The sequence below is a fragment of the Panthera leo genome, chromosome E1 (genome assembly GCF_018350215.1).
Source record: "Panthera leo isolate Ple1 chromosome E1, P.leo_Ple1_pat1.1, whole genome shotgun sequence".
Taxonomy (NCBI): Eukaryota; Metazoa; Chordata; class Mammalia; order Carnivora; family Felidae; genus Panthera; species Panthera leo.
In genome coordinates this window covers 22565200-22587513 of record NC_056692.1, presented here as the reverse complement: position 1 = coordinate 22587513, position 22314 = coordinate 22565200, and the positions used below count along the sequence as shown (strand labels likewise).

Below are 22314 nucleotides of genomic sequence, written 5' to 3'. Positions count from 1 at the left end.
CTGACAGCTCAGAGCTTGGATCCTGCTTAAGATTCTGTCTGCCCTCTCTGCCCCTCCTGGTTTGCACTTCTCTCTCTCTCTCTCTCTCTCTATTTTTCTCTCTCTCTCAAAAATAAATAAACATTAAAAAAAATTTAAGAGGCGCCTGGGTGGCTCAGTCAGCTGAACGTCCGACTTCAGCTCAGGTCATGATCTCACGGTCCGGGAGTTCAAGCCCTGCGTCGGGCTCTGTGCTGATGGCTCGGAGCCTGGAGCCTGCTTTGGATTGTGTCTCCCTCTCTCTCTCTGCCCCTCCACCACTCATGCTCTGACTCTCTCTCTCAAAACCAAACATTAAAAAATTTTTTTTGAAAAAAAAATTTTAATTTCCCTCAACCTATGATTTAATATATAATTCGAGTTGCAAAAATGCAATTTAGGGATGGCTTCTCTGGACATCCGAAGCCCCGCCTACAATGCCTAGGATGCTGTTTCCACAATCTGTCATTTCTTCAATTGACAAAGAGCCTCTGAGACAAACAGGGATGCTGGGGTTGGGGATGGGGGAGTGGTTGGGGAAAGGGAACTCACCTCTTGAGGCATCTGACGCCGCCTGAACATAGCTTTCCTGAGAAATGGAGAAGGGGAAGCAGCAGGGGTTAATGCAGGCCCAACGCAGAGACAACCAGACAGGGTTTGCTGGGGAGCTGCTGGCTGTCAGGGAACCAAGGGCGGACCCCCGGCTGGGCATGGGAGAGCAGATGAGCTCTGACATTAGGCAAACTTGGGTTTGAATCCAGGCTCTGCTACTAATGACCTGGGAGATCTTGGTGAGTTACTAAGCCCCCCGAGCCCTAAGTTTGTTTTATCTGCTATATGGGCACGACAACAGCAGCTGACTCACGGGGCTGTTAGTAAGATGCTGCGAAATAACATGGAAAAAGCCCCTGGCGTGATGCCAGTTCCCATTAGGCTGATTCCCAACTGGAGGAATTTCTGTCTCCCAGAGGAGTGGGTCAGGCAGTGGGCCCAGGAAAGCAGTGGGAGGTGCCCTTCTCTGCCCTGAGGGCTCCAGCAGAAAGGGCTGGGACAAGGGGGCTTAAGGGTCTGATACCCAGCAAGATGGGGGGCTGCCTTCACCCCTGCCTCTGAGTGCTGGCCGTCAGCCTCCCGCCCTTCCCGCTCCAGACCGTTTTCAGGCCACAGGCTGCCCGATTCCGATAGAGCGTGGCCAGCAGGGCCTTGTCCTTGGTCAGCTTCAGGGCCTGGCTGTAGCTCTTTGTTGCAGCCTTATAGTCCTGGAGCTGGAAATGCCGGTTCCCTTCCTCCTTCAGCTGCGCTGCTTCTGCCTCTGCCATCTGTCAGGACAGGAGCAGCTCAGTCTGGCCAGTCCCCCACTCCAGACTCCTGGCCTGAGGTCTGGAGCTCCAGGGCCTCCTTCTACTGGGATGGAAGCTGAGGGTTCTGCCTGGAAAGGACCCATGCCTATCACCCCCAAATCCATTGCTCAGAAGTACATGATAGCACCTGCTTGCAGAATAGCATGGCTGAAGGAATCTTAGAGCCCCCGTGCCTCCCTCTCCTTCCCTCCCAGCTGGGCGGGTGAAGCCACCACGCCGGAGGCCTGAATTCTCACTGCAAGCCTTGAAAGTTCTTCTCAGTCCCTCTTCTCCCTCCCCGGTCTGAGGAACTCTCCACACGGGCTCACTTTCTCAGAGGACGGTGCTCCTGGTCTGTCCTCCTGTGATGCTGTTCGGCTGAGCTCCCTTGTGAGCCACCCCCTGGCCACCAAGCCTTAATCTGCCTCCCTCCCCCACCCAAGAGGTTTTATCGCCCCTGCCAGTAGCTCCGGACCATATTTGGCCACAGGGTCAGGTGTCCCTGGAGTCTGTCATTGATACTCAGGGCCTTCCTCCTCCCCAGAGTGGATAGTCATTAGTCACCTGGAAGTGCTGACTAACCTATGCCCCAGCGTCCTACTCAGGGGCAGTCCTGGACTCGGGCATTCATACCACAAAGAGCAGAGAAAGATCCAGAAGGGAGGGAGACACAGCTATAATGCCCCTTCTCCCCCTCCATCCCAGATAAACAATCTCCTCTCCCTTCCCCCAATCACTGCTATTTTGGGAGCAGAGTGACAGCTGAGGGGCTGGCAGACTTAGAGCAGCTGCCCAGGTCCAGGACCAACTGGAGACTTCCAGAAACGCCCTTCTGGAAGGAGGAGAGTTCCTCCCTCTCTTCCACTTGCCCACAACTCCCCAACCCCTCCAGTACTCATTGTTGAAATGTCCCTCCTTTTCTGAAAGACAGAGGGGCTTACTAGTTCAAGTTTAGTGGAAATGGGTGCTTTGTTTTGGTTTGCATGCCTTCTCCTGTGTCCCCCATCCGTGTGGAGTGGATGCATTCAGCCTACCCCTCCCAGTAGACAGAGAGGGTGGGCTCTTAATGTCCCCCACTAGACTATAGGCTTCTTCTTGGTCAGAGCTAGGTCAGTCTGGAATTCCCTGAGCCCGAGGACCGTACCCCCCCCCCCATCTACCTGGGACCTCTCCTGGGATCAGCTGAGTCTCCCTCATCAAAAGAGGGTCTTCCTGGGACAAGAAGGAAGAACAAAACAGGTCTCCCCTGGGGCAGGACTTGTTTCTTCTCATCTGACTGAGGGTTCCTGAGACAAATTTGAGTCTGTTCCTACTTGGACTCAGAACTCTCTCACCTCCCAGTGTCTCCAAGCCTAGGCTGTGAGCTCCCTCCCACAGGGTAAAGACAGCATCTCATTGCATTTTGACTTACCCTGGCACAGAGGCTGGCAGAGTGAGTGCCCAATGCGGGCTTCTGAATGAATGAGTGAATGAATGAATGGTGTCTTCCTGTTGATGCTTTTCTTCACTTACCACAATTCTGCCCCCTCCCCCCATACATCTTCAAACCTACCTGACCATGGCAGAGAAACGCACTGAAGATTCTGCTCTTTGATCGGTATCCTTGGACACACAGCTATGACTGTGGACAAGTTCTACTGTCCTGCTGGACCCAAGGCCCAGCTCTGATGCATATTTGTCTGTTGCAGGTTTGTTGACTGAATAAATGAATGAAGGAATGAATGGAGGAAGGGATTCCCTGCCATCATGGTGTCCTAAACCCTGGGCCCCTTTGTGGGGCAAGTGCTCTTGTAGTAATGAAGCAATGGGATAAAGGATCCTGCCACTGGCAGAAAACTGAGGTTCTCTGACTTTAGGTCCTAGGAATCTTAGATTCAAATCCTGATTCAGTAATTCACTCCATGTCAATTCGTAAGCATCTACTATGCAGCAGGAACTGTGAATGACAGTGAAAGCAGAGACCACTCATGAGGGCAAGGATTTGTGTCTATTTTGTTCACTTACATATTTCATGTGGCTATCACAGTGCGTACATAGTAGGTGCTCAACCATATTCGATGAATAAATGGATGAAATAATTCCATGGATCTGTGATTCCTAAATACAAAGAATACCAGGATGTTGTGAAAACACATAATAGGGAAACATGGCATTGTTTCAGAGAAAGCTTCCTGAGTGAATGATTAAATGAGTTAATATATGTAGAGTTCCTAGAACAATGTTTGGCAGAGACATTTGTTGAATGAATGCATGTATATTTCAGGCAAGACTTGAAGAATGAGGAATTGTCCCTGTCTTCAGCTGCTCAGGCTGCTATAACAAAATACCTCAGGCAGGAGGCGCCTCGGTGGCCCAGTACCTTAAGGGCTGACTCTTGATTTTGGCTCAGGTCGTGATCTGGAGATCATGAGATTGAGCCCTGCATCAGGCTCAGCACTGAGGGTGGAGCCTGCTTGGGATTCTCTCTCTCCCTCTCTTTTTGCTCCTCCCCCACTCTTGTGCTCTCTCTGTCTCTCACTCTCTCTCAAAATAAATAAATAAACTTAAAAAAAAAAAACTCAGGTGGGATGGCTTGAATAAGTGAAATGTATTTTTCCACAGTCTAGAAGTTTAAGATCAAGGTGCCACCAACATTGGTTTCTGGTGAGGCTTCTCTTCCTGGCTTGTAGATGTCCACCTTTTCACTGTGTCTTCATGTGGCTTCTTCTCCATGTGGGGAGAGGGGAAAGGAGGAGAGAGAGAAAAAGAGGTAATATCTGGTATCTCTTCCTTCTGAGGACACCAGTCCTATCAGACTAGGGCCCTACCCTGATGACCTCATTTAACCTTTATTACTCTCATATAGGCCCCCTCTCCAAATACAGTCACCTTGGGGGTTAGGGCTTCCACATATGAATTTGGGGAGGAGGGACACAACACTGCCCATCAAAGTTCCAGGCAGAGAAGTCTGCATGTACAAAGGCACCGATGTAAGAAGGGTCATGCCTTGGAAGAACTAAGCAAAAGCCAGAAGAATTTAATCTTAAAGAGAGAGGAATGGGGTGTCTGAGTGGCTCAGTTGATTAAGCATCAGGCTTCGGCTCAGGTCATGATCTCGCGGTTCACGAGCTCAAGCCCCACATCAAACTCTGTGCTGACAGCTCAGAGCCTGGAGCCTGCTTCAGAATCTGTGTCTCCCTCTCTCTCTGTCCCTCCCCAACTTGTGCTCTCTCTCTCTCTCTCAAAAATAAATAAACATTAAAAAGAGAGAGAGAAAATTGAGAGAGAGAGAGAGAGAGAGGGAGAGGGGAGTGGCTGGAGAGGTAAGTAAGGCTGAGTGGGCCATCATAAGGAGTTTGGCTTTTGCCCTGCTTATTATGGGAGACATTGTAGGGTTTTAGGGTGGAGAGTGACAGACCAGATTTTTGGTTGGAAAACGTCACCCCAGTGGCAGTGTGGAGGATACATCGGAAGAGACAAGAGTGGAAACAGAGAGGCAAGTGAAGAGGGTTTTGTAGGCAACCTCGGTGACTCAGTCCAAAGTGTAATAGTGGAGATGGAGAGAACAAATTCAGGACAGGTTAAGGAGGCCAGCCTGACCAAGCTTGAGACCGTCCAGATGTGGGGAGACCTGCCAAGGAAGACCCCACGTTTCTGGTAAGAGCCCTCATGTTAGTGGGTCTGCGCTTCAGTTCCTCATCTGTAATGTGGGGAGAGGAAGGTGGGGATTTAACGAGTTATATGTGTGACACACTTGGAACAATGCCTGACACACTGCTCTCGTTATCATCATTATTGTTATTGCTTTGCAGTGTTGAAAACTGCAGACATTTTTTGCTTTTGTACTCAAGAATTATGAATCGATTTGGTCCATCTAAAAAAGAATAATAATTTCTTGCCTGCAACCCAACAGGCTCTAGTTTCCTAAGCCACCCATGCAGGGGCGCTGCTGCCAGAGCCAACCCAATTTAGTCTTCTGCCATTTCCGGTCTCTGATTTGGGGGAAAGTCAACCGCTCAGAGCCTCGATTTCCCCACCTATGAAGTGGGGCAAAAATCCCTGTTCTGCAGAGACAAAAGGCTGTTTGTATCCTGCACGGCACTGGGAGGGACTGGGTCGGGGTGACAGCCACCTGTCCAAGGTGGGGCTGTGGAAGCAGGTACCAGGTGCGCCCACTGCCGAAGCCTGGCCGGCACGGCGTGACACGTCCCCTCCGCCACACCAGAGGGCGCTGTCGCGGGCTGCAGCGCCGCCCTACCCCGGGGACGGCGCTCCGTCCCGCCTGAGTCTATTTCCTCCACGTGCGAACGCGGGATGGCGGCGGCGGCGGCGGCGGTGAGTGTGCGTGAGTGGGAGCGGGGGCGCTCCGGCCCGGGGTGCCCGAGCTCAGAGGGAAGCGGCAGTGGGGGCCTTCTCGCCCGGCGGCGTGGCTGACCCCCGCGGCGCTTGTAGGCACAGGACGAGGCGGCGGCGCGCGACGTGCAGCGGCTGCTGGTGCAGTTCCAGGATGAGGGCGGGCAGCTCCTGGGCTCCCCGTTCGACGTGCCCGTGGACATCACCCCGGACAAGCTGCAGCTCGTGTGCAACGCGCTGCTGGCCCAGGTGAGCGGCGGCCCGGGCGGTCCCTCTTTCCTCCCCTCGGCGGGAGGGCCTGCTCTGGGCCGGCCCGCAGGGGACCGGGAGACCCAAGTTCTGGGGCTCGGGGGTCCCAGCGCTCGCCGACACTGGGAGAACCACCCTGGCGCGCGTCCGTGGCAGTGCCACCTACGTCGGGGGACGGTCAGGAGATGTATTTCGTGTGACAGCGCTTTACGCTTCGACCTGCGAGGTCCACCTGGGAAGAGAGACCGCGCGTTTTGAACGCATCGGGTACATCGTCAGATTCCGTGACGCAGCTCCTCATTAATATCCCCATCTGACAGTGTGGCCCAGAGGCAGTAAATTATTTGTACGATGCTATGTCGTAGGTGGTAGATTGGGAATTAGAACCCGAATGTCAGATTCAAAACCCGTGGTCTTCTAAACCAGTGGAGCCATTCATCATTATAGTAGGGCGGGGGGTGGGGGTGGGGGGCTGGGGGCTTAAAAATATAATACCTAGACCCCACCCCAGGTTTACTACACCAGACCCTGGGGTAAGGCAGAGTCTGTGTTTTCAGCCAGAGTTTTGGATGCTTCTTACACATTGTACATCATGGTGTAGCAGTTTAGAAAACGCCGCATAATCCTGTATACTGACACTAATTCTGGACTTCAGTTTTCTTTCTGGATTAGTCGTTACCAATAGGACGTTGCGTTAATTAGCTGCTCTGAGCCTCAAGTTTTTTCATCTGTCAAGTGGGAGTATGAATGCCAGCCTCCCAGGGTTGTTGTGAGATGCAGATAAAGGATTTTAAAGTACTATTTTAAGTATCTTGCAGTTGCTCTTGGAGGATAAAAGAGGCCTTTTTGGGTGGGCATGGTGGGGGTACCCACACCGTGGCTGGAGAGAAAAGCTTCACCTGGCCATAGCACAATGGGGAGCACCCCTGGCTCCTATCCTTTGACGGAGGAGTTGCCCTTTGCCATTGCCCTCCAGGAGGATCCCGTGCCGCTGGCTTTCTTTGTCCACGATGCTGAGATCGTCTCATCACTGGGGAGGACGCTGGAGTCACAGGCAGTGGAGACAGAGAAGGTCCTTGACATCATCTACCAGCCACAGGCTATCTTCAGGGTCCGTGCTGTGACCCGCTGCACCAGCTCTTTGGAAGGTCACAGCGAGGCAGTCATTTCTGTGGCCTTCAGCCCCACAGGAAAGTAAGAACAGTTGCAGAATCGTGGAATAGAATGTGGGGGTACAGCCTCTGGCTGGGGTGGGGCAGATACCCCAAGTTAACAATCAATGGGACCTCAGGCTGCCTATCATAGACCTGAGCTCAGGGCATGGGTTCCAGGTAGAGGACTTCCCCAGTGGGGTTTGGTTTTGAAGGACACCCATATTGGAAGGGCCTTTCTTGGCCTTGATCTCAGGAGAGCTGAACTGTAGGCTTCCTGGCGGTGTGCCCCAGACAAATCGCTTTCTGACTTATTTCATCATCTGTGAAACTGAATTTGTTTGCTTTTTGCAATCCTACACAGATAACGAGAAACTCTAAATCTGATTATGGCTGTGGCCATTCCTTTTAGAAAGGAAGAAGAGAGATATGGCTGCCTTGAGGTAGGGGGTTCTTCTCCCATATGGTATCAGTGTTATACTTCTCCTCCTCAGGGGAGGGAGAAAAGTCCAGTCCCAGACTGTATGCGCAGAAGACAATTGAATAGGCAGCCAAAATGCACATGTGCCCTGTTTTGGTGTAAGCCCTACTCCTTGTCCCCACTGCAGAGGTCAGGTGTCCTCTCTTCTTCCTCAGGTACCTGGCCAGTGGCTCTGGAGACACCACTGTGCGCTTCTGGGATCTCAGCACCGAGACACCCCATTTCACATGCCAGGGTCAGTATGCAGTTAGCCATTTAGAGGGAGGGTCTTAACCCAGTGGTAGGTGGATGATCATTTACTCAGCTCTTTAGTTTCTGAGGAGGCCCAGAGCCAATTCAACCCCTTAACCCAGTTAGCAGCTGCCTGTTCCTATGTAGAGGCTATCCTTGAACCCAGCCAGCCACTTCCAGACTGGACCAGAGAGTCAGTGTGGGGTTGTGAGTTGTGCTGAGTAGCAAGGAGAACCTGCCTTAAATCCAACCCCCACTACAGTGGTTCTCAAACTTGAGCACTGGAATCAGCAGGGAGGCTTGTTAACCTACAGGTTGCTGGGCCCCACCCCCGAGTTTTTGTCTCTTTAGTTCTGGGATGAGGCCTGAGAATTTGCATTTCAAGTTTCCAGCTGGTGCTGATGCTGCTAGTTTGAGGTCACACTAGCTGGGTGTGGGTAGGGCCTGCTCCCTAAGCTTCAGTTTTGTCATCTGGAAAATTGGGAATAATTTTTGCTTTGCTCCATACCCTTAAGCAAATTCCAGAGCACATCACACATAGAGTAGTTACTGGTTGGTGAAATGTGTTTTAGTTTCACGTGTATGTATGAGTATACTAGGTTTCCAGGTAGCATGCATTTCTTACTTTTGGTCAAGGTAAAAAAAAAAAAAAAGGATTTGAAACTTTATACCACATATCATGGAAGGAATTATTAGAAAGCGGAAGTACTATCTATGCAGCAGGAAGCACAACTGTAGCACTTGGGATGAATTCTTCCTTTGCCTAGAAAGCTGCGTCTCCCCTTTTGTTTGACCAATCATTTATTCTCGGGCTAGTTGAGGAGTTTCTGCAGCGTGTCAGGCATGCTAGGCACTGGGAATAAAGACAGATATGTGCTCCTTGCTTTCTCCCTCCCCTGCTTTCCTAGGACACAGACACTGGGTCCTTAGCATATCCTGGTCCCCAGATGGCAAGAAGTTGGCCTCGGGCTGCAAGAATGGCCAGGTAGATGGTGGTCATTGGTAACCACTCAGGGACTCTGGGCTTCCTTCCTAGGACATGGGTCAAGTGAGGTTCTGGGGTCTTCAGGGAAAGATGGATTGGGGGCAGTGGGCGGGAACTTTGGTGGACCTAGGGACAGGATGGAGAGGGTTATTCAGTAAGCTTCTGTCCCTCAGATTCTCCTGTGGGACCCAAGCACAGGGAAGCAGGTGGGCAGGCCCCTCGCTGGCCACAGCAAGTGGATCACAGGCCTGAGCTGGGAGCCCCTCCACGTGTAAGTGATGCTCACAGAACTGGGGGAAGTGAGGAGCCAGGGCTTCAAGGTGGTCTCCTCCCTTGCTTGATGCAGAGGGGTTTTGCCTCAGGGGGTGGGATGGCCAGCCCGACTGACAGTACTGGCATGGCGGGCAGTGGGCTAGGGCTTCCAAATCTGTGCTGCTGCTTGAGAGGGGGCTGTTCATCATGGGCCCTGAGAGTTGCCTTGCAATGCAGCTGGGTCTTGGAGTCAGGAAGCTGTTGAGTCATTGTCCCTGGCCTTTGAGCTAAGAAGGGGGAGGGGGAGGTGCTATTGCCGTTCCCACATCAGAAGTGGGGCCACATCTCCCTTCCCCTCTCCAGGAACCCCGAGTGCCGCTATGTGGCCAGCAGCTCCAAGGATGGCAGCGTGCGGGTCTGGGATACAACTGTGGGCCGCTGTGAGCGCATCCTCACCGGGCACACACAGTCAGTCACCTGTCTCCGGTGGGGAGGGGACGGGCTTCTCTACTCTGCCTCCCAGGACCGCACCATCAAAGTCTGGAGGGCTCACGATGTAAGAGCTGGGAGGGTCCAGAGAGCAGCCTGGGGAAATCTCGGGCCATGAGATGCCAGGGCTGGAAGGAATGTTGGCCAGTGTGTTCTGGGATCCAGGTGGTGGGAGGTGCTTCAGGAACAGTGGGTTCCTGTGGTTGGTGCTGCATGATAGTGGAGGTTCCAGTGTTCATTAATGTGGTCCAGAAATTGCCACTGCAGGAAGCCTGTTGTTAGCTTTATTAAACCTGCCACGTCCCATGTGGCAGTTACTTGACTGGAACCCTTTTCTTCTCACATACTTAAGTTCCTTTCCATGAAACATACTTTTGGAAACAACAATCTGGGCCAGTACCTGCATTTTGTAAGTGAGGAGAGACTTCAGCCCAGAGCGGTGATTTGATTAAGATCACAATGAACGAGGGACCTAATTCTGAGTCCCATGTCGCTGTCTTCTGGGGTTAATCTGGGGGTACCAGTTCCCTAGGGTGGAGAGTAGGGTGGGTGTGCGTCTGACCAGTCTTCCTCTGCCCTAGGGTGTGCTGTGCCGGACCCTGCAAGGCCACGGCCACTGGGTGAACACCATGGCACTCAGCACTGACTACGCCCTGCGCACGGGTGCCTTCGAGCCAGCTGAGGCCTCGGTTAACGCCCAAGATCTCCGAGGGTCCTGTGAGTGCGTGGGAGAGGGCCGCCTGGGAAGGAGCCGGTTCTCGGGCTTACTGTGCAACCTGGGCCGGGGGTGTTTGCCATTTGTGTTGGATTTTCTAATCAGCCTTGTCCCTCATCTCTTCCTCTCCCCTCTGGTACCTGGCCACAGTGCAGGAGTTGAAGGAGAGGGCTCTGAGCCGATACAGCCTCGTGCGGGTGAGTGTGTGCCCGCCGCCAGCATGCCCGCTCCCTACTCTTCCTCCACTGGTCTCTCAAACCCTCTGCAGGCACTCAGGCCCCTCCCCCTTCTAGCCCTAGCTCAGACGTTCCTCTTCCAGAAAGTTCTTCATGAAAATCCTAGTTTTTAATCCTGAAATCTTAATGTATAGGACCATGTGATTTTGTTGCATTCACTTGCTTATCTGTTTATTGCATTTTCTGTATTTTTTATTGTGTTTAAGTAGCACATTCATGTGGTCGAGGCTTCAAAGAACACAAAAAGGTAGATGGTGAAGAAGTCTCCCATCTCTGTTGCCCATCCATCCTTTCCTTCTGGAAACATCCAGAGCTACTAGTGTCCTGTCTTTCCTTCCAGAGACTTCATACCTCCACATACACGTGTATGTGTACACAGGATGCAGTATACATACACGTGTGTACAAACCCACACATAAAATCTTTCCCTTTTTTAATACACTATTCTGTACCTTGCTTTTTCTTGTGATTAGGTATCTTAGAAATTATCCCAGGTGCATAACATTTCCTTTTGGGGGAAGTGACTGCCAGGGGTCCCATGTGAGTTGGTAGCAGGCCAGGCCTCATTTCTCCTAGTCCTGGCCTCCGTGCTGGTGTTGGGCAATCAGTGGTGCATTTGCTGCCCAGGTCGGGCTCTCCTGTCTGAGACCGTGCCCAACACGGTGTGCTTTCTGCCTCTCCTAGGGCCAGGGCCCAGAGAGGCTAGTGTCTGGTTCAGACGACTTCACCTTATTCCTGTGGTCCCCAGCAGAGGACAAGAAGCCCCTCGCACGGATGACGGGACACCAGGCCCTCATCAACCAGGTGCTCTTCTCCCCTGACTCCCGCATCATCGCCAGTGCCTCCTTTGACAAGTCCATCAAACTGTGGGATGGCAGGACAGGCAGGTGAGTGGAGGTGTGGGGAGGGAGAGGAAGGGCACTGGTCCTCTAGAAGGAGCTTGGCTGTGTCACTTACTTGCTGCGTGGCCTTGGCAAGCATTTGGATATTCTGAGCCTTGTCTCCTCTTTTGTAATATGCAGACCTACCTCTCGGCTTTGTTACAAGGACTAAGGGAGATGGTATATTTAGGACTGGCAATAAATGGGCACTGAAGTGCTAGTTCATTTTGTATCGAAGGAGAGAAATGACGTTAAGACAGCCGGGATTGCGGCAGAAGTGTAGACTTGAGCTGCAGTCATTTTCCGGCCCCCCTCAAAGTGTGATCCACAGACCAGCTGCTGCAGCATCACCTGGGAGCTTGATAGAAATGCAGAGTCTTGGGCCCCACCCCAGACCTTAAGAATCAGAATCTGCATCTTAATAAAGTCATCAGCTGATTCTGCTCCGTTGAAGTCTGAGAGGCCTCAGTATAAGGAGATACTGTGCCCTTGAGGTTAATCAGGTCAGCAGAGAGGCAAAGGCACGGGCAAGAAGAGAAGGGATGAGGGAAACCCTTGCTGGGGCCTTGCTGTCTCGGCCATTGTGTGTTTCCGTATAGCGGTCTTTGAAATAGATCGTTCCCTTCTTTTTCAAGATAAGGAAACTGAGTCTCGGAGACTTGTCCAAAATGACAAGTCCTAATGACTTGTCCAAATAGACATAGCTAATCTGTATTGACCTGAAAGTGCCAGGTGAGCCTGGCCCACTACTCCATGCCACTTGTCAGCAAGCAACTTGTGTTAGGGGGATATCAGGCAGATGGGCTGAGCAGGGACTACACTGGATTCGAAGTCATGCAAAGTTGTCCAGATACGGAGGGCACAGGGGCCCCTTCAGACCTAATACCCATCATCACTTTCCTGGCCCAGGTACCTGGCTTCCCTGCGTGGCCACGTGGCTGCTGTGTACCAGATTGCATGGTCAGCCGATAGCCGGCTCCTGGTCAGTGGTAGCAGTGACAGCACGCTGAAGGTGTGGGATGTGAAGGGCCAGAAGCTGGCTGCTGATCTTCCAGGCCACGCAGATGAGGTATGGCTGACCTCGTGAGCAGAGGTAGGGCAGGTGGGGGTTGAAGCCTGGCCCTCCTGCCCCCCCCACACACACACCTTACCTGCTTCTCCCCACCCCCCACCTCGGTTTAGGTATATGCTGTCGACTGGAGTCCAGATGGCCAGAGAGTGGCAAGTGGTGGGAAGGACAAATGCCTCCGGATGTGAGTTTTGGGGAGGTGGCGGTTGGTGTGCTTGGCTCTGCTGCCCTTAAGTTGGTCACTCCTTGCACCTTTCCCTTCTAGCATAGAATTCTAAGGGTTCTGCAGGTGCCTAAGACAGTGTGTGGTGCCACGTTCTCTCGGTGGTTAAGAGGGAGAACTGCAGAATTACAGTGATTATGGGAGACCCTGACGGTGCTCTCCGAAGGGCGAGCCCAGAGTCCCTCCAGCATGAGGCAGTAGTTCTTAGAACACTGGTTTTTGAAGGCGTCACACCTAGTTCCGATCCTGGTTCTGACTTTCATTGTGTGGTTTTGGAGAGCGTGGTTCACCTGCCTCCTGGGAGTTGTCAAGCCTCAGTAGATAGGAAGATCAAAGATAGGAGGCGAACACACTTGGGAACCCAAAGCATGTGTACTTGTAAATGTTGTCATTGTTTGCTATCAGATGACCTTGGTGGGCATCTGAGAGGCCAGGCCCTGGGATGAGGTCTCAGCCAGGGCAGGCAGTGGGTGCCCAGCCTGAGTTTGGGTGGCCAGAGCAGAAATGGTAGCCAGTCTCTTAATGACCAAGTGAATACAGGTTCTCCCCCGTAGTGGGCTCCTGGGATTATATGGCAGCCTCCCCTTCCCAAGATCGGATCCCCATGCTGTTCCCTCCCCTTCTCCACAGATGGAGGAGATGAGAAATCCCAAGTTTTTGGACTCCCACCTGGACTCAGCTGCTGCCAGTGCCCGCCCTGACAGAGACCAAAGGCCAGGGTGGTGCCCCTGTGAACCAGTGTGGTCTGCTGTCCTTGGACAGACCCCAGTGAGGTCCCTCCCCAGAGCAGGAGGTCGAAGTTACGGGAAAATATCACTGGGCTCAGCCGTTGGCCGTTACTCCGTACCTTGCTTGGGGGGGGGGGGGGGGGTGCAGGCAGTGACCAGACCCTTGCTGCTGCCCCTCCTCCTTTCCTGAATGTTCTCTCTATTCAGCATCAGACCCTGGATCCTGTGACCAAATAAATAACTTCTATTTTGTGTGTTCGGGTTAATTCCTTGTCCCCAAGGCTCACCCAAGGGCTGTGCTGAGTCAGTCTGTCTAACCCTTCCCTCCGGGCTACACCAAAGCCATACTGACTGGAAGGTGGCCTTTCTTCTCTTTCTCTTGTGCCTATGAGGGAGAGGCTCGTTGTGGCTGGGGGCGCTGGTGGAAGCCATAGGATAGTGGCCAGAGGATGATGTGAGCTTGTGCTGTCCAGTGTGGCAGATGCTAGCGACATGTGGCTGTGTTTACCAGAATTCCACATGGTTAGAAGTGCAGTTCTGTGATGCTAGCTGAAGGCTACTCACTGCACCGGACGGCACAGATGGAGAACACCTTCACCAGCCCATGGAGTTGTGCGGGCCAGTGTTGTTCTAGGGCTTCTTTTGTCCGCCCCTCTCTCACACAACACACTTCCTGAGCTCCCGCAGTGCACCGAGCACTGTGCCGGGCTCTCAGGGTACAGAGCAGAAGGTGACCGCTGTCCCAGGGGGCTCCCTCTAACAGTGTGCAGTGGTGAGGGCTCTAGCAGAAGTGGGTGTGATGTGACATGGGAGGATGGTTCTCTGCCCCATAAGGACTGTCACACAGTGAAAGGAATCCCCACCGGATGTCCTCACATGCTTGAACAAGTCTTGCTTCCCATGCATCCTGCCTTGGCTTTGTCCCGTTTCAATGCTCCGGCAGTTGGATTCTTGTATGGACTGCTCAAGGCCACGGCATTTCTAACCTCTTATCCCCCGCCCACCATGCCTTTGTGATTTTGCACATCATCTGGATGTGCTCCATCTCCACCTGTGTGTCTCTGCAGGGAGGCTGCAGGAAGGGCAAAGGGGGCCACCAGTGGCGGAGTTCCTACCCTGTGCACTCGTTCTATGTGCTCACGTGATCCTCATGGGACCCCTACTGTCCTGCCCGTAGGGTTCTCACCTCCCTGAAACAGCCCAGGAAGCTTAGATGGTTTGTCCGTGCCCTCGCATCCAGGAAAAACTAGGATTAGAGCAGACCCTGCCCCATAACCTGTGCACTTTGCGCCACGTCCTTCCAGAGCTCAAGCTGATGTTGACAATCGACAAGCTGCCACCACCTCTGTCCAGTGTTGCTGCTTATCCCAGTGTATGTGCGTTTTAGTCTTTAACATTTCTTCCTCCCCCAGGGAAAGGGGTGAGGCTGGCAGAGCCGAGCAATAGGTGGTGATAGCACCCCACTGCCCTGCCAGCCTTATGTTCCATATTCCCCCAGCCCCTGACCCAGACTCTCAGTCCTGGCAGAAGCTAAGAAGGTGAATGGCAGCCAGCCTGGCTGTCAACACGAAGCACAATTCAGTATGCTGGGTGACCTGCAGTGCTTTAATAAGGGACGACCCAGCCCAGACAGATCTGGGGAGGAGGATGCCGAGCAGCTGTAGTCAGTAGCTGACCTGACCTGGCCTGTGGCGTCTCCAGGTGAATGGAGCTCCTATCTAGCCTAGGCCCGGGCCCAGGAGTGGAGATTTGGGAGCATCGCCACCAGGCTCCGGGCAGGGTGGTCAGCAGTTCCCTGGCATGGTGCTGGTGGTACATCTCATGATTCTGGTTCCTGAGAGCCCTGGGCTGAGGCTGAAGCTGAAGATAGGTGAGGGGCTTCCCGGGGCCCTCCTTAGTAGGGAAATAGGTATTCTAGATCTTCCAGCTTCCGCATCTCCTCCAACCCGATGGACACGGTTTTCCGCTGGGGTTCCTTGCGCTGCACGGTGATCTGGATGGGGTTGTTCTCGGGGAAGCTGTTCAAATCGGTGGCCACAGTTGCAAACTGAAATAAAACAAAACCCCTCAGAATTCCATCCCAGACCTGACCCTAGCTCAGCTCTTCGTCTCTGCAACCCCCTTGTTGTTTGCCAAATGGGATCTTAGATAGCCTTACCGCCTGTTCACGGACTCCAGGAACAGGTACAAACCAGTGCCTTCTCTGTCGTGTGAGGTTTCCAACCACAGTCGTCTGGGCCTCTCCTCCCGTGCCCCTGCCCACCTCCCTTCCCTTCTTCGTCCCCCTTTCGCCTCTTCCCTGTGTTTCCCTTGATGCCCTTGACTTCCTGGCCCACTCACGATTATTATGAGTTGAAGAATCCCAAAAGTAGTGGCTTTGGAAGCTGAACATTACAGAGGTGCTGATGAATATATTAGTTTGCATTCCCAGTGGGCCCCAGAGTGGTGTAATCCTTAAACCTCCCAGAAGGAAGCAACCTGGAATTCATGCTCATCCGCCCAGGCAGAAAGGCAGCCAGCAAGAAGATGAGTTGCCTCCAAATCCCCTGACCTCCCGGCCCTCTTCTCCCAGGGCTCACTTTGTAGGGCTTGCACCACTTCCCCACCCCGGCTGTGTTGGCCGCACGGACGGTGAGGCAGTAACTTGTGTTAGGCTTCAGCTCCATCAGCTTGACAGTGGTGCCCAAGATCTTGTTGAAGATCCACGGGCGATTCTTTGTCTTGGGCGGCTCATTGTCATTTGTCTTGACCACCTCCTGCAACAGGACCTGGTAGAAACTGACCTGCTGCTTGCCCAGGGAATAGGTCCAGGAAATCTAGAAGAAGAGACCCCCCCCCCCCCACCACCAGGCTTCCTCAGACCTGCTCCAGGCTGTCCTCCCCTCACCTCCCACCCCCAACCATGGGTCCAAATGCCCCACTCCCATCCCCTGTCCCTCCTGGGGCTGAGGCAGGTCTGATGGAAGGGATAAGGCATGCTACGGGCCTGTAGCATTTGCAACTCTCCCTGGGCAGCCCCACCCACCTCAGGGTGTGCCCCCAGCCCATATTTCTTCTAGACTAGTTGAGAGGGACCTTAGAGATCATCTTGTGCACCTCACTCCTTGCAGATGAGATTACGGGTTCAGAGAAGGCGGGTGGCTGGCCCGTGGTCACACAGAGTGACAGAGCCAAAGTTCAAACCAGTAGTTCCAGAGCCCACATACTTTGTGCTACAACAGGGGTTGCCAAGCCTGGCTAAGGAGCTGGGGGAGTTTTTATAACACTGCAGATTCCTGGCCATGCTGTCTTCTCTCAGGTCTCCCATTACCAATTTCTCCTCCATCTAGGCCAGCGGTTCTCAAAGTTGGGTGTGCATCAGAACCCCCTAGAGGACCTGTTAAAACAGACTGCTGGCCCCCACAGTTTCTGATTCAGTAGGCCCAGGTGGAGGGAGAGGAGAGGAGAATTTAAATTTCAAACATGTTGCCATACGATGCTGACACTGTTGGTGGTCTGGGAACCACGCTTGGAGAGACACTGCTCATCTGGGACTTCCAGATTTATCTTCCTAAAATACAGCTCAAATATCACCTTATATCACCAGATAGAAGGCTTTGCAAAAAGCTGTTCTCTACTGCTTACAGAAAAATCTATACAGTAGCCTAACATTGCAGGACCTCCAAAAAAATGACTCCAGGCTAACTTCCCCCACTCTGTTCCCTGTCCTGGACCTGAAACAGTGCTACTCAACATGAGGCCCATCAGCACCACCTGGGAATTTGTTAGTGGTGCAAATTCTCAGGCCCCACCCCAGACCTACTGAATCAGAATCTCTAGGGATGAGGCCCAGGAATCTCATTTTTAAGAAGACGGTTGGCTCTGTAGGCACAGAAAAGTGCGAGAGCCCTACATTGGGACCTGGCTGTTTGCTCCCACCTTTTCCCACCTGTGAGGTGTTGCTAGTGTCAACCCCTCCATGGAATGTCTTTCTCCCATCCCTGGATGTTTAAATCCTACCTCTGCATCCCAGCTTAAATGCTACCAAAGCCACCAAGCTTATTCCTACACCTAGAAGTAATTTTTCTTTCCCCCTGAATTCCTGGTGGCACTTGATCTGAACTCTGGCCATAGAACTGCATCCAATCCAGCTTGCACTGGAGTGCTTTACAGACATGGCCTCTCTCCTGTGCCAGGAGCGTGAGGTCAGGATGCAGGTGGTAGGCATCTTCGCACTCCCCGTGGAGCTCAGCTCAGTGCCTGGCACATGGGGGCAGCCAGTAAGCCTGTACCTGAAGGCACAAAGAGGGAAACTCACCACAGCCGTGGAGTCGCTGACTGTGTGTTCGCAGATGAAGGGCGCCTCCGGCACATCCATGACCACAGAGGACTCTGAGGGTGTTGAGGAGGTGTCTGTGTCCAGCTCAGGGTTGTCAAGGTCCAGCAGGCCCCCAGGGACTATTTGGGACTTCGATGGACGGGGGCAGAGAGCCAGGTCCCTCTTGTGTGTGTCGTTGCCCACCGAGGAGAGGCTGAGTTTGTTCAGCTCCCCCTCTAACATCCCTGCAAAGAAGCTGCTGTTGGGCTGGGTCACAGCCAGTTTGATGGGATTCAACAAGGTGGATGAGAGTGGGGAGATGCTGGTGTCATCAGAGCTGCATTCAGAATCCTCCACTGGCATCGGCTTCCTGAGTGGGAGGGAGACAGGTGAGCCACTGAAGGAGGCCACCCCAGCCCATGCAGCTGGGAATCTCCCCGAAGGCAGGCCTTGAGCCTGACTCGCCAGTAACCCCAGATGCTTCTGAATAGCTCAGAACATCCTTATCACCCTGCAGCAGTCCATTCAACCCACCAGGGCACTTACTGAAAGATGCAGATTCCTGGTCCCTGCCCCCACCCCCCCGCCCTGCTTTGGGGTGGGACTGGGGAAGCTACTAAAGTATCTTTAATAAGATCTTCAGATGATTCTGAGGCATGTGTTCTGAGGCCCAGAATTTGAGAAACACTGCTAAAATCTTAAGTCCTCCTTCCACAGCAGGGTGCAAATACCCTGGGGAATGCCCAAACCAATCTAGTGGGGTATGGAAAAATATCTAAGTGTCTAAATTAAAAATAATTAAGCTTTACTAATACTTGCTACTGTTGAACAGTAATTACTAATTTCTTTACTTAGATTTTGCAACATTTAACAATATTTATTAATATGTAGCATGTAAAGTTAATAGTACACATAAATATGAATATATTGGGGTAAAAGCTCAAAAATCTTTCTTCCATTCTAATTTTGTTAAATTATGAAATATTTTAGACATACACAAGATATCAAGAATAATATATTAATATATAATAATGTATGGTGATTATAGTTAGTACTACTATATTGTATGTTTGAAAGTTGGTAAGAAAGGGGCACCTGGGTGGCTCAGTCGGTTGAGCGTATGACTTCGGCTCAGGTCAGGATCTCGTGAACTGTGAGTTCGAGCCCCGCGTCGGGCTCTGTGCTGACAGCTCAGAGCCTGGAGCCCATTTCAGATTCTGTGTCTCCCTCTCTCTGCCCCTTCCCCACTCATGCTCTGTCTCTGTCTCTCAAAAATGAATAAACATTAAAAAAATTTTTTTAAAACAAAAAGAAGAAGAACGTTGCTAAGAAAGTAGAACTTGAAAGTTCTTATAAGAAATAAGTCTATAACCATGTGTGGTGACAGATGGTAATGAAACTTACTGGGATAATCACTTCATAATACACACACGTATCAAATCATGTACACCTTCTAAAGCCTCAGCAGTACAGTTAAAGCCCCTGACACTTGTGTCCCCCTCCTCAGTCTGCATCCTCCCGCTCAGAGGTAACCAGTACAGCACATTCCAAATTTTGTGTTTATTCTTCATGTGTGTTTCTATAGGTTTGTTACATGTGTACGCTATCCTTACACAAGTTCTGTTATTTTGCATATTTTAAAACTTCATATAAATAAATGGTGTCATATCCATCAGCAGCTTGCTTTTTTCATTCAACATTGGTTTTTTTTAGATTCATTTGTATTGATACATGTAGTTCTGGTTCAGACATTTTAACTGTTGTACACTTTCCATTACATGGAGATTTGTCTTGTTACCAATTCTTTGCTATTACAAAGAAAAACCTTATACATGTTTCCTTTGTTTTTTTGTTTGTTTCTTTGTTTTTTTTTTTTTTTTTTACTGATGTAGTCCAGAATCCAAAAAGGTTGGGTCTCAAATCTTTTTTTTTTTTTTCCTTGACTAAAAGGAAGAAATACATACTACCTGGAAACCTGGTATACTCATACATACGTGTAAAACTGAAACACATTTCACGAACCAGTAATTACTCTATGTGTGATGTGCTCTGGAATTTTCTATTCTTCTGTTTCATTTTTATAATCCTGGTCTCTGTCAACTAGAGTGAGTTGCTCACCCATTAATGGACCACAACCCACATTTTGAAGAGCAGTGGTACAGCAGGAGCAGTCACTGGGCCTTTGGGGACCAAGTACCCTAACCAAGGTCACAAGGTGAGTTGAAGGCAGAGGTTGAACCAGAACCCAGATCTCCTGGGTCCCATGCCTCACAGCTCCCAGCTGCCTCTGGTGCATTCTGGCTCCTCTCCTCTGCTTCTTACCCCATTTCCCCAGCTGCTCCGGACAGATCCAGCAATCAATACACATGCCCGGATCCCTCACTCCAGGCCAACCACTGGCTTCATGGCTGATGGATATGCCAACTTTTCCTTGAGTTCCAACCCCAAAGACTACCTCCTGAGAAATCCTGATCCGTCCAAACCTTCTATGCTAGCGAACATTTGCCATAGGTGACTCCCCCATCAAGGTCCTTTGTAGGCTGGAGTCTTGTATTTAGGTCACTTATACTTAAGATTGTCCTAATGAGTCTCTATTTATCTATAAGATTTAAAGCAATTTTTTAAGCTAATCTCTACACCCAACACAGGGATCGAACCCACAACCACAAGATCGAGAGTCACATGCTCTACCGACTGAGCCAGCCAGGCACCCCAAGAATATCTGTTTTAGATTCTCTTATTCAAAAGAGCAGTGCTGAAGTGGGCACAGAAAGTAGTTAAGTATTGAGCTATATGCTGGACAAAAATTTTTTATGCTCTTCATGACAGCCCTGCTGGATGGGTGTTAGCCCCATTTTGCAAATGAGGGACTGAAGGTCCCTGATCTTAATTAATTTGTCTACAGTCATGTATCTTAAGTGATAGAACTTGGATTTGAACTTGGGCTCCTAGCCCAAGATTTTCCTGTCATATCACATGACATTTCCTACAAGTATCTGTCACTTTAGCCACACCTGCTTACTTATAGGTCCCTTAGGGACTGGACGTCATATCCCTTTCATGTAATCAAGACTAGCTACACAGTTCATGGGGCCACTTCTTCAAAATTATTAAGAATTTCTAGACAGTGACAGCCCTGTCTGGTTCCTCAAGGTGTCCTGTCATAGCACAGATTGGGCTTATTATTCTTGATTCTTGCCGAACATCTCCAAACACACACACACACACACACACACACACACCAGACTGAGCACTCCTTGAAGGCAGGGGCTGTGTTTTTCAACTCTGCATTCCTAGAACTTGACATTAGGCCAGACACCTTAGAGATGCTCAGAGAATTTTGTGGAACAAACTAAAGAGAACCTACAATCACTGAGGAAGAACAATAAACTTCAGGCTGACAGCAGGCAGGCTACTGGGGGGACATAATCAGGCAGGCAAAGGCACCAAAAGGGGGGACTGAGGAAGAGGAGCCATGGGGAATGGAATGGACTAGGGGTGTCTGTATGGGGGTGTGGGAGTGGGGAGGACCACAGCTAGACAAAGCAGGATGAGAAGTACCGTCAACAAAACTCTAATCCTCGAAGGCCTTTTGGAGCAGGAGGCCTCCAAGCCTCCAAGAACTGATTTGGGGTCAGACATCCAAAGTGCAACCTGTACACATGCTGTGCTCTTCCTGGGGAGTTCAGGGACCAAGCTGTGACAGGTCAAGGAAGCAGGATTGCTTTTCCGAGACCCTCTCCTTGCCCCTCAGTTCCGGCCTTAGAAAGAAGGAAAGGACCAGACTTGTGTCTTACGGTAGATTGATGGTATCTTCCTCCAAGAAGTTAAACAAACTGCCTCTTGTGGAAAGTGGGAGTCCTTTGGTAGTGACGGTCCTGTTCATAGACTTGGGGTTTGGAAAAGGCTTCGACATTTGATCGAGTGCATTCAGAACATTGAGGTTTTCCTTCTTCAGCATGGCCTCCCCCCCATCTCCCACTTTACACAGTGCCTTTGATGCCATCTTGTCTGTTTTGGGACCGCAGCCGTCACCACACAGCTGACAGGAAACAGAGAGAAACTGGGGGCAGTGGACCCACCCTTAGTTTGCGTGGGCTGGGGGTGCAATGAGCTGACTTCATAATCACGGCAGAGTGTAACAATTAGGGGCCAGCCTCCCCCTTGATCGGAGGCTGCTGCCGCCCAGGGCCAGTGTTAGGAGTGGGGTACAAGGGACAGACTACATCATCCCTTGGGCCCCTTCCAGTTCTAATGCTCTGTGGTTACAGCAACCCTGTCCTTCTCTGAAGATCTCAAAATGCTTACCACCTGTTCCCTTTGGAGCTGCTCTGGGAAGGAGGAGCAGGTGGTAAGAGAAAGGCTCCCGGGGGCAGGTGGGAGTCGGCAGGGGCCCTGGGAGACAGGCAGCATTGAAATGGGTCTCTGGGAGGGGGGAGTTTGTCTCCAGAATGCTGAGGCTCTATATCCAGAAATCCTGGGCAGCAAACCCCAACTATGTCAGTAGGCACAGGGAAAGTCCAGATGGCTCATGGGGTTCACAGCCCACATACAGCCAGGTTTTGCTGCTAGAACTCTAAATGTGCCACATCCTCACCCCGAGCGTCTCTGTGTGTTGAGTGACAACGGTGGATGCT

General features: G+C 51.5%; 3 protein-coding genes and 1 non-coding gene across 6 annotated transcripts in view; 1 reads left to right on the top strand and 3 right to left on the bottom strand.

Moving 5' to 3' along the window:
* Positions 1-1757, bottom strand: part of UNC45B (unc-45 myosin chaperone B) — a 29052-nt gene extending 27295 nt beyond the window's left edge. Inside the window, exons 1-3 of the mRNA XM_042916913.1 lie at positions 1688-1757; positions 1170-1337; positions 571-607 (exon numbers count right to left, since the gene is read on the bottom strand). Coding sequence (XP_042772847.1) covers positions 571-607; positions 1170-1337 — 205 coding nt within the window. The 5' untranslated portion in view covers positions 1688-1757. The remainder of the gene's footprint in view (positions 1-570; positions 608-1169; positions 1338-1687) is intronic.
* Positions 1758-5646: 3889 nt separating this feature from the next.
* On the top strand, positions 5647-13612 carry NLE1 (notchless homolog 1). 3 transcript variants are annotated; one of them, XM_042916729.1, is made up of 13 exons: positions 5647-5672; positions 5790-5939; positions 6916-7133; positions 7727-7806; positions 8711-8787; positions 8961-9058; positions 9403-9595; positions 10110-10245; positions 10394-10440; positions 11164-11366; positions 12270-12429; positions 12543-12613; positions 13283-13612. In XM_042916729.1, exons 1-13 carry the CDS (start codon positions 5652-5654, stop codon positions 13293-13295), a joined length of 1467 nt encoding a protein of 488 aa, XP_042772663.1. In that variant the 5' UTR covers positions 5647-5651; the 3' UTR covers positions 13296-13612. The 3 variants fall into 3 exon arrangements, with proteins under 3 accessions (XP_042772663.1, XP_042772665.1, XP_042772666.1); XM_042916731.1 differs by lacking the exon at positions 10394-10440 and having other exon boundaries at positions 11228-11366; XM_042916732.1 differs by lacking the exons at positions 5647-5672; positions 5790-5939; positions 6916-7133 and adding an exon at positions 7212-7533.
* Positions 13613-14964: 1352 nt separating this feature from the next.
* Positions 14965-21763, bottom strand: FNDC8 (fibronectin type III domain containing 8). The gene is made up of 4 exons (XM_042915270.1): positions 21475-21763; positions 17678-18047; positions 15960-16196; positions 14965-15427 (listed from the first exon to the last, which is right to left on the bottom strand). The coding sequence occupies exons 1-4, from the start codon at positions 21681-21683 to the stop codon at positions 15275-15277; spliced, it is 969 nt and encodes a 322-aa protein (XP_042771204.1). The 5' UTR covers positions 21684-21763; the 3' UTR covers positions 14965-15274.
* On the bottom strand, positions 20314-20386 carry TRNAE-CUC. The gene has a single exon. It is a non-coding gene; the product is annotated as a tRNA-Glu (tRNA).
* Positions 21764-22314: the final 551 nt, after the last annotated feature.